The sequence below is a fragment of the Mobula birostris genome, chromosome 14 (assembly GCF_030028105.1).
Source record: "Mobula birostris isolate sMobBir1 chromosome 14, sMobBir1.hap1, whole genome shotgun sequence".
NCBI lineage: Eukaryota > Metazoa > Chordata > Chondrichthyes > Myliobatiformes > Myliobatidae > Mobula > Mobula birostris.
This window is the reverse complement of record NC_092383.1, coordinates 97,615,204-97,627,975: the sequence shown is the minus strand read 5'-3', so window position 1 is coordinate 97,627,975 and position 12,772 is coordinate 97,615,204. Positions and strand designations below refer to the sequence as shown.

The following is a 12,772-nucleotide window of genomic DNA, read 5'->3' as shown; positions in this document are numbered from 1 at the left end:
GGGGCACAGGCATGAAAAATGAGAGCCAGTCGGGAGAAGGGTTGGGTGAGGTGCTTGGGGAGGCGAACGTGTTGAGGGAACATGTGATAAATGGAAGTTCGTGAGTGCTGTGAGGGACAGAGGGAGCTCGGAGTGGGGCCTTGTCGGGCACATCCACGGATCCCTGAAGGAGGAGTGAGGGAGAAGGTGAGGCGGTTTGTTGCTCCTGGCCGAGGTTTTGTGAACAGGTTGCGGGGGGAGCTGATAATCACTGCAGTGTGGGTGGAGAGAAAGTAGGAGAATTCGGCAGTATGATGAGTTGAGAAATATTTCCTCTGATACAGAAGCAGGAGGCAACCTCATGTAACCACCGTTCAATATCACAGCTCATTGACCTGTTGCTAAACTGGAACTCAGGCTGAGCCGTTTCTCGCTCCACTTACTGTATGTACTGGAGACTAAAGTCAATCTCTGCTTCCCCGCCGCTGTGCTGGTATTCAGTGTCACCCTGTGCTTCCCCACTGCTGTGCTGGTATCCAGTGACACCCTCTGCTTCCCCACTGCTGTGCTGGAATCCAAGGTCAATCACTGCCTTTCTCACTGTTCTGTTGGAATGATGTAAACAAGCTTGAAGGGGTACAAAGAAAATTGCTGGGTCCAGTGGACCTGAATTATCAGGAAACATTGAACAAGTTATGACTGTGTTCCTGAGAATGCAGAAGATTTAGAGTATGTTGCTTGTTAGGGAAAATATTACAGCAGTGCTCAGGCAGGACAGATTAGAGGGCTTGTCTACTGAGTCCCTATGGGTGGAGCTGAGAAACAGGAAAGGTATGGCCACATTAGTGGGATTGTATTACAGAGCACCCAATAGTCAACGAGACTTGGAAGAGCAAATCTGCAGAGAGATAGCAGACAACTGCAGGAAACATGAAGTTGCGGTGGTAGGGGATTTTAATTTTCCATACATTGATTGGTACTCCCATACTGTTAGGGGTCTAGATGGTTTAGAGTTTGTAAAATGTGTTCAGGAAAGTTTTCTAAATCAGTATATAGAGGGACCAACTAGAGGGGATGCAATATTGGATCTCCTGTTAGGAAACGAATTCGGGCAAGTGACGGAAGTCTGTGTAGGGGAGCACTTTGGTTCCAGTGATCATAACGCCATTAGTTTCAATTTGATCATGGACAAGGATAGATCTGGTCCTAGGGTTGAGGTTCTGAACTGGAAGAAGGCTAAATTTGAAGAAATGAGAAAGGATCTAAAAAGCGTGGATTGGGACAGGTTGTTCTCTGGCAAAAATGTGATTGGTAGGTGGGAAGCCTTCAAAGGGGAAATTTTGAGAGTGCCGAGTTTGTATGTTCCTGTCAGGATTAAAGGCAAATTGAATAGGAATAAGGAACCTTGGTTCTCAAGGGATATTCCAACTCTGATAAAGAAGAAGAGGGAGTTGTATGACGTGTATAGGAAGCAGGGAGTAAGTAAGGTGCTTGAGGAGTATAAGAAGTGCAAGAAAATATTTAAGAACGTGATCAGGAGGGCTAAAAGAAGACATGAGGTTGCCTTGGCTGTCAAAGTGAAGGATAATCCAAAGAGCTTTTACAGGTATATTAAGAGCAAAAGGATTGTAAGGGATAAAATTGGTCCTCTTGAAGATCAGAGTGGTCGGCTTTGTGCAGAACCAAAGGAAATGGGGGAGATCTTAAATAGGTTTTTTTTGCGTCTGTATTTACTAAGGAAGCTGGCATGAAATCTATGGAATTGAGGGAATCAAGTAGTGAAACCATGGCAACTGTACGGATTGAAAAGGAGGAGGTGCTTGCTGTCTTGAGGAAAATTAAAGTGGATAAATCCCCGGGACCTGACAGGGTATTCCCTCGGACCTTGAAGGAGACTAGTGTTGAAATTGCAGGGGTCCTGGCAGAAATATTTAAAATGTCGCTGTCTACGGGTGAAGTGCCGGAGGATTGGAGAGTGGTTCATGTTGTTCCATTGTTTAAAAAAGGATCAAAAAGTAATCTGGGAAATTATAGGCCGGTGAGTTTAACGTCAGTAGTAGGTAAGTTATTGGAGGGAGTACTAAGAGACAGAATCTACAAGCATTTGGATAGACAGGGGCTTATTAGGGAGAGTCAACATGGCTTTGTGCGTGGTAGGTCATGTTTGACCAATCTGTTGGAGTTTTTCGAGGAGGTTATCAGGAAAGTGGATGAAGGGAAGGCAGTGGATATTGTCTACATGGACTTCAGTAAGGCCTTTGACAAGGTCCTGCATGGGAGGTTAGTTAGGAAAATTCAGTCACTAGGTATACATGGAGAGGTGGTAAATTGGATTGGACATTGGCTCGATGGAAGAAGCCAGAGAGTGGTGGTAGAAAATTGCTTCTCTGAGTGGAGGCCTGTGACTAGTGGTGTGCCACAGGGATCAGTGCTGGGTCCATTGTTATTTGTCATCTATATCAATGATCTGGATGATAATGTGGTAAATTGGATCAGCAAGTTTGCTGATGATACAAAGATTGGAGGTGTAGTAGACAGTGAGGAAGGTTTTCAGAGCCTGCAGAGGGACTTGGACCAGCTGGAAAAATGGGCTGAAAAATGGCAGATGGAGTTTAATACTGACAAGTGTGAGGTATTGCACGTTGGAAGGACAAACCAACGTAGAACATACAGGGTTAATGGTAAGGCACTGAGGAGTGCAGTGGAACAGAGGGATCTGAGAATACAGATACAAAATTCCCTAGAAGTGTCATCACAGGTAGACAGGGTCGTAAAGAGAGCTTTTGGTACATTGGCCTTTATTAATCGAAGTATTGAGTATAAGAGCTGGAATGTTATGATGAGGTTGTATAAGGCATTGGTGAGGCCGAATCTGGAGTATTGTGTTCAGTTTTGGTCACCAAATTACAGGAAGGATATAAATAAGGTTGAAAGAGTGCAGAGAAGGTTTACAAGGATGTTGCCGGGACTTGAGAAACTCAGTTACAGAGAAAGGTTGAATAGGTTAGGACTTTTTTCCCTGGAGCGTAGAAGAATGAGGGGAGAATTAACAGAGGTATATAAAATTATGATGGGTATAGATAGAGTGAATGCAAGCAGGCTTTTTCCACTGAGGCAAGGGGAGAAAAAAACCAGAGGACATGGGTTAAAGGTGAGTGGGGAAAAGTTTAAAGGGAACATTAGGGGGGGCTCCTTCACACAGAGAGTGGTGGGAGTATGGAATGAGCTGCCAGACGAGGTGGTAAATGTGGGTTCTTTTTTAACATTTAAGAATAAATTGGACAGATACATGGATGGGAGGTGTATGGAGGGATATGGTCCGTGTGCAGGTCAGTGGGACTAGGCAGAAAATGGTTCGGCACAGCCAAGAAGGGCCAAGGAGCCTGTTTCTGTGCTGTAGTTTCTATGGTCCTATGGTTCTATGTGATGAATGTATAATGCTATGCCATAGGTATTTCATTTTAGCAGTTCTGTAAGTGCAGTCTGTTCTGTTTGAGTTTGAACTAAGTTAAAAGGTTTTCTATTCAACTTAGGAATGTGCTGTCAGCCAATCAGAATGGTTGGATTGGGAGAAGGTCTTTGTTGGTGGGAGCTGGAAGAAGACAGGGGGAAAAGATGGCTGAGGATGCCATTCCTATTGCAGAAGGTGCTTTGTACAGATAAACGGCATCAAGAGGAAGACCCAATACTCCCTTGGGAGAGCCGTTTGTTTCAGATGGATTTTGAGTGACGTTCAGAAGGTGCTTTGTGCTTTTACGCAGACCGAGGGACCAGCATGTCAGTGACAGAGGAGTTCAAGATGATCCCCAACTTAAGTGCACATTTGAATATTTAAGAGTAATGGCCTTTTTTTTTTCTTTCTTTCATTTAATAACTGTTTGTTTAAATTAACATTCTTAAATATACTTATTTTTAATAGTATGCACTGTACGATCTGTTATCCCTTGCCGGGGGCAGTAAATCACACAGCATTCACACAAGCCAGGTTTCGGGTGGGCGAGACATCCTAAGCTCACAGATTTGGCAGGACACAAGTTGTGTGCACCCTAGATGTACGAAGCCAGAGAAAGGTGGGTTTATCAGAATTTAGTGGCTGTTAGCGAGGGGCTAACAAGCCAGGTTTCCAGAGACACCCAGTATAAGGGGGTTTCAGAGGTATACAAAATTGTAAGAGGTATAGATAGGGTAAATGCAAGCAGGCTTTTTCCACTGAGGTTGGATGGGACTGCAACTGGAGGTCATGAGTTAAGGGTGAAAGGTGAAAAGATTAAGGGGAGCTTGAGGGAAACCTCCTTCACTCAGAGGACTGTGAGAGTGTGGAATAAGCTGACAGCACAGGTGGTTCATGCAAACTCAATTTCAACGTTTAAGAAAAGTTTGGATCGGTACATGGATGGTAGGGGAATTGAGTTGTTTGGTCCCAGTGCAGGTCGATGGGAATAGGCAGTTTAAATGGTTTCAGCATGGCCTCAGGCCTGTTTCTGTGCTCTGTGACACTATGACCCTGTTTCTCTCCATCTGGCCCATATCCTTTTGAACATTTCCTATCAAGCAGACTGAGGAGACTGCAGACACTGGACTTTGGAGCAACACAAAATGCTGGAGGAACTCCGCATGTCAGACAGCATCTGTGGGGAGAAATGAACAGATGATGTCTCCTCTCTCGTGGTGAAACGGAGACACATCTTTTTCCCTTATTAGGGAGAGAGAGAGCCTATGGAATGTTGACTTATCGGGTGAACGAGTGGTCTTTGAGGTACTGCAAGTCTGTGTCTTTATTGATGCTGAGTGCTCGGTGGAGGATGCTGATGCAGTTATTTTGCTAGTGGGGGAGGGAGGGGTTGTTGCCTTGCTGCTGCTTGTGTGTGGGAGGGGGAGATGGGGGTGCTGTGGGGTACTAACGTTTAACTGTCATTCATCCTTTGGGGCACTCCTCTGTTTGCCTGGATAGTTGCGTAGAAAAAGAATTTCAAGATGTATATTGTATACATTTCTCTGAAATGAAATGTAACGACTGAAACTGTTGATGTTTCAGGTTGAAACTCTCCATCTGGATTGAAGGAAAGTGAAAATGGCCAGCGTAGAGAGATGCGGCAGGGGTGGGCGGGGGGTGAAGGGAGTGGCGCGAATGGGCAGGTGATGGGCGGATCCAGGTGTTGTGGGGGAGGTGATAGGCCGATGGGGAAAGGAGTGACACCAGCATCTGGCAGGTGATTGGTGGAAGTGACAAAGGGCTGAAGGTGATGGGATCTGATTGGAAAGGAAGCAGCACGCGGATTAAAGAGAGGGAACTGTGGAGGGCAGAGGGGGCATTAGGGGGAAGGGTAATGTGTAGGTGATAGGCAGATGGTGGAGTTAGAGGAGGGGAAAGAGATATAGCGATGGGATCAAGGTAGATCAAGATGTGAAGACAGTACACAAAGGAGGAGCTGCTTACCTGAAACTGAAGAATTCACTGTTAATGCTGACAGTCTGTGATCTACACAGGCATAATATTAGCTGCTGTTTCTCTCGTCTGCCTTCTTATCAAGTACCTTTCACAGCTTCCCTCCACCCATCATGATTTTATAAAAGTCACAAGGTCACCTTCAGGCTTCCAAGCCCCAGAAGAAAAATGTCAAGTCTATCCAGTCTTTCCGTATAACTCAAGAGCCAGAGCCAGAAGGGGCCATGGCAGACAAGATGAAGGAAACCCCCAAGGCATTCTACAAGTTTGTGAAGAGCAAGAGTACAAGACATGAGAGAATAGGGTAAATCAAGTGTGACAGTGGAAAAGTGTGTCTGGAAGTGCGAGGAGATAGCAGAGGTACTTAATGAATACTTTGCTTCAGTATTCAGTACGGAAAAGGAAGTTGGTGATTGTAGAGATGACTTGCAGCGGACTGAAAAGCTTGAGCTTGTAGATATTAAGAAAGAGGATGTGTTGGAGCTTTTGGAAAGCATCAAGTTGGGTAAGTCACCGGGACCAGACGAGATATACCCCAGGCTACTCGGGGAGGACGAGGGATGAGATTGCTGAGCTTCTGGCAATAATCTTTGCATCACTAATGAGGATGGGAAAGGTTCTGGAGAATTGGAGGGTTACGGATGTTGTTCCATTATTCACGAAAGGGAGAAGAGATAGGCCAGGAAATTATAGACCAGTGAGTCTTACTCAGTGGTTGATAAGTTGATGGAAAAGATCCTGAGAGGCAGGGTTTATGAACATTTGGAGAGGTATAATAGGATTAGGAATAGTCAGCATGGCTTTGTCAAAGGCAGGTCGTACCTTACGAGCCTGATTGAATTTTTTGGGGATGTAACTAAACACATTGATGAAGGTCGAGCATTAGATCTAGTGTATATGGATTTCAGAAAGGCATTTGATAAGGTACCCCATGCAATACTTATTGAGAAAGTAAGGAGGCATGAGTTCCAAGGGGACCTTGCTTTGTGGATCCAGAATTGGCTTGCCCACAGAAGGCAAAGAGTGGTTGTAGACAGGTCATATTACAGCAGGACATCAATGGGATGCAAAACTGGGCTGAAAAGCTGTAGATGGAGTTCAACCCAGATAAGTGTGAGGTGTTCATTTTGGTAGGTCAAATATGATGACAGAATATAGTATTAATGGTAAGACTCTTGGCAGTGTGGAGGATAAGAGTGATCTTGGGGCCCGAGTCTATTGGGCACTGAAAGGAGCTACACAGGTTGAGTCTGTGGTTAAGAAGGCATACGATGCATTGGCCTTCATCAATTGTGGGATTGAGTTTAAGAGCTGAGAGGTAATGTTGCAACTATCTAGGACCCTGGTCAGACTCCACTTGGAGTACTGTGCTCAGTTCTGGTCACCTCACTACAAGAAGGATGTAGAAACTATAGAAATGGTGCAGAGGAGATTTACAAGGATGTTGGTGGACTGGGGGGGCATGCCTTATGAGAATAGGTTGAGTGGACTTGGCCTTTTCTCCTTGGAGTAAAGGAGGATGAGGGGTGACCTGATAGAGGTGTACAAGATGATGAGAGGCATTAATCGTGTGGATAGTCAGAGGCTTCTTCCCAGGGCTGAAATGTTTAACACAAGAGGGCGCAGTTTTAAGGTGCTTGGAAGCTGGTACAGAGGAGATGTCAGGGGTAAGTTTTTTACGCAGAGAGTGGTGATTGTGTGTAATGAGCAGCCAGCGATGGTGGTGGAGACGGATATATTAGGGTCTTTTAAGAGACTCCTCGATAGGTACATGGAGCTTCAAAAAATAGAAGGCTATGAGCAACTCTAAGGTAAGGACAGATGTTCGGCACAGCTTTGTGGGCTGAAGTGCCTGTGTTGTGCTATAGGTTTTCTGTTTCTATGTCTATGTAAACGTGTGATTTAGAATCCAATAGGGAATGTTGTATTAGGGTGTAGAATTGTAAACATTTTTGTGGTTTAACTTAATCGCATACTTGCTTTTATTTATAGATAATCACATGCATCCATAAAATAGTTCTGTGAATTTTCCAGTAAATATGGCACAGTTGCTTCATACGTATTGGTTTTCAGTAGCAGTTGTCACGCTACATAACTCTTGCTATTTTATAGGTTAATTGTTATGAATTGTTATACTCTAGTCTGAGTATAAGACCACAACTTTTTTTGATTGGTCTTTTCTTTATTCTTTTAATTATTACTTTGCTTTTGTAACACTTAACAATTCGATCAAAACCAATGTTTTATGCCTTATTCTTGATTTCCAAAGAACCTTCGAATTGCAAATGAATCATGATCCAACAATAAGGTGACCTTGAGCTCATCTTTTAGGTATCCGTGTAAGAGTCTAATAACTCTTGTAATAAACACACACAAAATGCTGGAGGAACTCAGTGCAGAGTTCCTCCAGTATTTTGTGTAGATCCTGCCTGGCCTGCTGAGTTCTTCCAACATTTTCTGTGTGTTGCTTGGATTTCCAGCTTCGGCAGATTTCATCTTGATTGTAACTCTTGTGATAACTGTCTTTGAAACCTGCTTGGGTGTGTCTGTTTTGTCTGCTGTCATACAGGAGAGGGGAATCACACACTCAGCGATTCAGGAACAGCTTCTTCCCCTCTTCCATTCGATTCCTAAATCGACATTGAACCTTTGGACACTACCTCACTTTTTGAATATACAGTATTTCTGTTTTGGCACTTTTTAAAATTATTATTATTTGTATTTTATTTTATATTTTTTCTCTGCTAGATTATGTATTGCATTGAACTGCCACTGCTAAGTTAACAAATTTCACATCACATGCTGGTGATAATGAACTTGTTTCTGTGAAGAGAGAATATCCAGTGTCATGGTGTGCACTGACAAACCACTGAACCCAGATACGAAGAAACAACAAAATCCCTTTTGTGCTCTAGGATTTTCTATGTTTCTATGTTTCCAACCCTTCCGTCCTAATAACAGCTGCATAAATGCATTCTGCACCTTTTTCAATTTAATGACATCCTTCCGTATACCTAGGTGATCAGGACTACACACTATAAGACCATAAGACCACAGATACAGGAGCAGAGTTACGTTATTTGTCCCGTTGAGTCTGCTTCGCCATTTCATCATGGCTAATTGATTTCCCTCCACCCCAATCTCCTGCCTTCTCCCTGTATCCTTTCATACACTGGCTAATCAAGACCTTATCAACCTCCACTTTAAATTTATCCAATGACTTGGCCTCCACAGCTACTTGTGGCAATTAAATTCCACAAACTCACCACTCTCTGGCTAAACAAATTGCTCATCATCTCCGTTCTAAATGGATTGGTCTTAATTGCCAGGCTGTATCCTTTGGTCTTAGACTCCCTCACCATCGGAAACATCCTCTCCGCATCCATGTTATCGAGACCTTTCAACATTAGATAGGTTGCAATGAGTTCCTCTTCATTCTTCTGAACTCCAGTGAGTACAGGCCCAGAGCCTTCACATGCTTCTCAGATGAAAAACCTTTCAATCCCGAAATCATTTTTGTGAGCCTCCTTTGAACCTTCTCCAACGTTAGCACATGCTTTCTTAGGAAAGGAGCCCAAAACTTCTCACAATACTCCATGTGAGGCCTCTCCAGTACTTTATAAAGCCTTAACAACACCTAGGTGGTTCACATCTACATCAGTTTTAACATGATACCCAACTGCTGCCGCAATGGTCCAACTGATGAAGGTAAGTGTGCCAAATGCTTTCTTCATTATCCCGTACAGCTGCCACTTTCAGGGAGCTATATCATTGTACCCCTAGCTCTCTCTGTCCCCAGGGGCAGATGGTCTGCGCTCCAGAGTGCTGAAGGAATTAGCCCAAGAAATAGTGGATGCATTAGTGATAATTTTTCAAAACTCTTTACATTCTGAACTAGTTCCTGAGGATTGGAGGGTGGCTAATGTAACACCGCTTTTTAAAAAAGGAGGGAGAGAGAAACCGGGGAATTATAGACTGGTTAGCCTAACATCGGTGGTGGGGAAAATTTTAGAGTCAGTTATCAAAGATGTGATAACAGCACATTTGGAAAGCGTTGAAATCATCGGACAAAGTCAGCATGGATTTGTGAAAGGAAAATCATGTCTGACGAATCTCATAGAATTTTTTGAGGATGTAACTAGTAGAGTGGATAGGGGAGAACCAGTGGATGTGGTGTATTTGGAATTTCAAAAGGCTTTTGACAGGGTCCCACACAGGAGATTAGTGTGCAAACTTAAAGCACACGGTATTGTGGATAAGGTATTGATGTGGATAGAGAATTGGTTGGCAGACAGGAAGCAAAGAGTGGGAATAAACGGGACTTTTTCAGAATGGCAGGCAGTGACTAGTGGGGTACCGCAAGGCTCAGTGCTGGGACCCCAGATGTTTACAATATATATTAATGACTTCGATGAGGGAATTAAATGCAGCATCTCCAAGTTTGCGGATGACACGAAGCTGGGTGGCAGTGTTAGCTGTGAGGAAGATGCTAAGAGGATGCAGGGTGACTTGGATAGGTTGGGTGAGTGGGCAAATTCATGGCAGATGCAATTTAATGTAGATAAATGTGATGTTATCCACTTTGGTGGCAAAAACAGGAAAACAGATTATTATCTGAATGGTGGCCGATTAGGAAAAGGGGAGGTGCAATGAGACCTGGGTGTCATTATACACCAGACATTGAAAGTGGGAATGCAGGTACAGCAGGCGGTGAAAAAGGCGAATGGTATGCTGGCATTCATAGCGAGAGGATTCGAGTACAGGAGCAGGGAGGTACTACTGCAGTTGTACAAGGCCCTGGTGAGACCACACCTGGAGTATTGTGTGCAGTTTTGGTCCCCTAATCTGAGGAAGGACATTCTTGCCATAGAGGGAGTACAGAGGAGGTTCACCAGATTGATTCCTGGGATGGCAGGACTTTCATATGATGAAAGACTGGATCGACTAGGCTTGTACTCGTTGGAATTTAGAAGATTGAGGGGGGATCTGATTGAAACGTATAAGATCCTAAAGGGATTGGACAGGCTAGATGCAGGAAGATTGTTCTCGATGTTGGGGAAGTCCAGAATGAGGGGTGACAGTTTGAGGATAAAGGGGAAGCCTTTTAGGACCGAGATTAGGAAAAACTTCTTCACACAGAGAGTGGTGAATCTGTGGAATTTTCTGCCACAGGAAATAGTTGAGGCCAGTTCATTGGCTATATTTAAGAGGGAGTTAGATATGGTCCTTGTGGCTAAAGGGATCAGGGGGTATGGAGGGAAGGCTGGTACAGGGTTCTGAGTTGGATGATCAGACATGATCATACTGAATGGCGGTACAGGCTCGAAGGGCTGAATGGCCTACTCCTGCACCTATTTTCTATGTTTCTATGTTTCTATGTCCAAGGCTTGCCTTTTGCTGTGTATATTATTGTCTGGTTTAACTTCCCAAACTACAACACTTTGCACTTATCTAAGTACAGGAAGTAGACAGAGCACCAAGTGAAATGGGGTCATAACAACAACCTATCCCTCAATGCCATCAAAACAAAAGAGTTGTTCATTGATTTCAAGATGAAGCAGTGTACATACTGCATCAATGATGTAGAAGTTGTGAAGGTTGAGACCTTCATGTTCTTAGGAGTGAACATCAACATTAGGTGACAAACCACCTCCAGCCAGCTGGACAGATCATCTCCTTCTCACTGTGGCATGGAGTTCTCCGCCTCACTGCAGTTCACAGAAACAATGTTTGTACCATCCAGAGGGAGTCTTCACCCTGTCCACGTGTAGTAAAGACACCTACCTTAGGCAATTGTTTAACAACAATAGATCCATCTTCCATTTCACAATTCCAAGGAAAATCATCTCCAAACTCCTAGAAATGAGACACAACACCTCCCTTTGCAACTGTATGCTTGGCCTCTTGTCCAACAGAAAACAATCAGGAAGGAAGCGCTGTGACATCCACAGCACAATTATTCTCACAGCGTTTGCACCATGAGGAAAACCTCTCTCCAACTCTAGAGTTTGATCGAAATCATTTCTGTCTACATGGACGAAGGGAGAGAGAGCGAAAGGCAAAGGTAGGCTCTGAGTTATGAAGAGAGGTAGACAGAGCTCTGAACACTGGGAACAGGGAGCGGGATAAACAGAGCTCTGACCAGAGGGGACGGGGGAAGGGGAAGAGGGGATGTGGAGAGGAGAGGGGAAGAGGAGAGGGGGGAGTGATGAGGGAGGGACAGAACTCTGGAACACAGAGGGAGAGAGGAGAGCAAGAGACAGAACTCTGAACACACGGGAGAAGGGAGAAGCTGGAAGATCTTCCTGTTCTCTAATCACTATCGATCACCACATATGACCTTACCCACACGGGCGACCCAGGCGACAACACAGAGCAGGGGCGAGACCATCCACATCGTGAGGGCGTTCTGTCGATCTGGAGTTTCGGAGAATCTCGGGGAAAAACAGGAAGAGATTTCCGGTTACACCCGGCCCGCCACTCCCGGAAGAGAAAAGTCAGGAATTCAGTGAGACGACACTCTGTCTGTTTGACACATCGACCCGTTGTATCTTTACCCACAGACTTTTTAAATCTCTCTACCCGCCTGTTTGCTCAAACTATTTCCACCCGCTTTGTCGCCCTCACTCCTATCTCAACCCTCGCTCCACCACAATCGTCGTCCAGCAGTCTGAGGACCAGCTCCGTGTGGCGGTCGGGTTTGCAGGAAATCCGCGGTCAGGGACCGGATCTACACACATACAATCAGAATCAGGTTTAATATCATTGCGTAATTTGTAGTTTTGCGGCAGCAGTACAATGCAATACGTTATAAAACTATAAATTACAATAATTATTAAATCACTCGCGAAAAACAGGAGGAGGAATAGTGAGTTCCTGGATTCTTGACCATTCAGAAATCTGATGACGGAGGGTAAGAAATTGTTCCTGTAACTTTGAGGCATTCGGCAATGGGAAGGATTCGGAGCCGAGGAGAGGTGCTGGTTGCCTGAAAGGGACATCTTGTATCCGACTTTCATCCGTGACTCCAATCACCGCCTCTCCGAGCAGCCAAGGGAGAGGGTTTAGTTACGAGACGTTTCCAACCGTGACAGCTTCTGGGATTCAGACATTCGAACTCTGGCTACTGTCAGCAGTGATACACAAAATACTGGAGGAACTCAGCAGGCCAGGCTGCATCTATGGAAAAGAGTACAGTCAACATTTCGGGCCGAGACCTTTGGCAGGACTAGAGTAAAAAGCTGCGAAATAGATTTAAAAGGCGGGGGAGGGGTGAAAGGGAGAAAGATGAGCTGATAGGTGAAACCTGAGGGAGGAAGGATGCAGTAAAGAGCTGGGAAGCCATGG

General features: G+C 44.7%; 1 protein-coding gene across 1 annotated transcript in view; it reads right to left on the bottom strand.

The window, feature by feature from the left end:
* The window catches only part of LOC140210141 (SLAM family member 8-like), a 35,560-nt gene extending 23,426 nt beyond the window's left edge, over positions 1-12,134 (bottom strand). The window contains exon 1 of the mRNA XM_072279019.1: positions 11,771-12,134. Coding sequence (XP_072135120.1) covers positions 11,771-11,822 — 52 coding nt within the window. The 5' untranslated portion in view covers positions 11,823-12,134. The remainder of the gene's footprint in view (positions 1-11,770) is intronic.
* Positions 12,135-12,772: the final 638 nt, after the last annotated feature.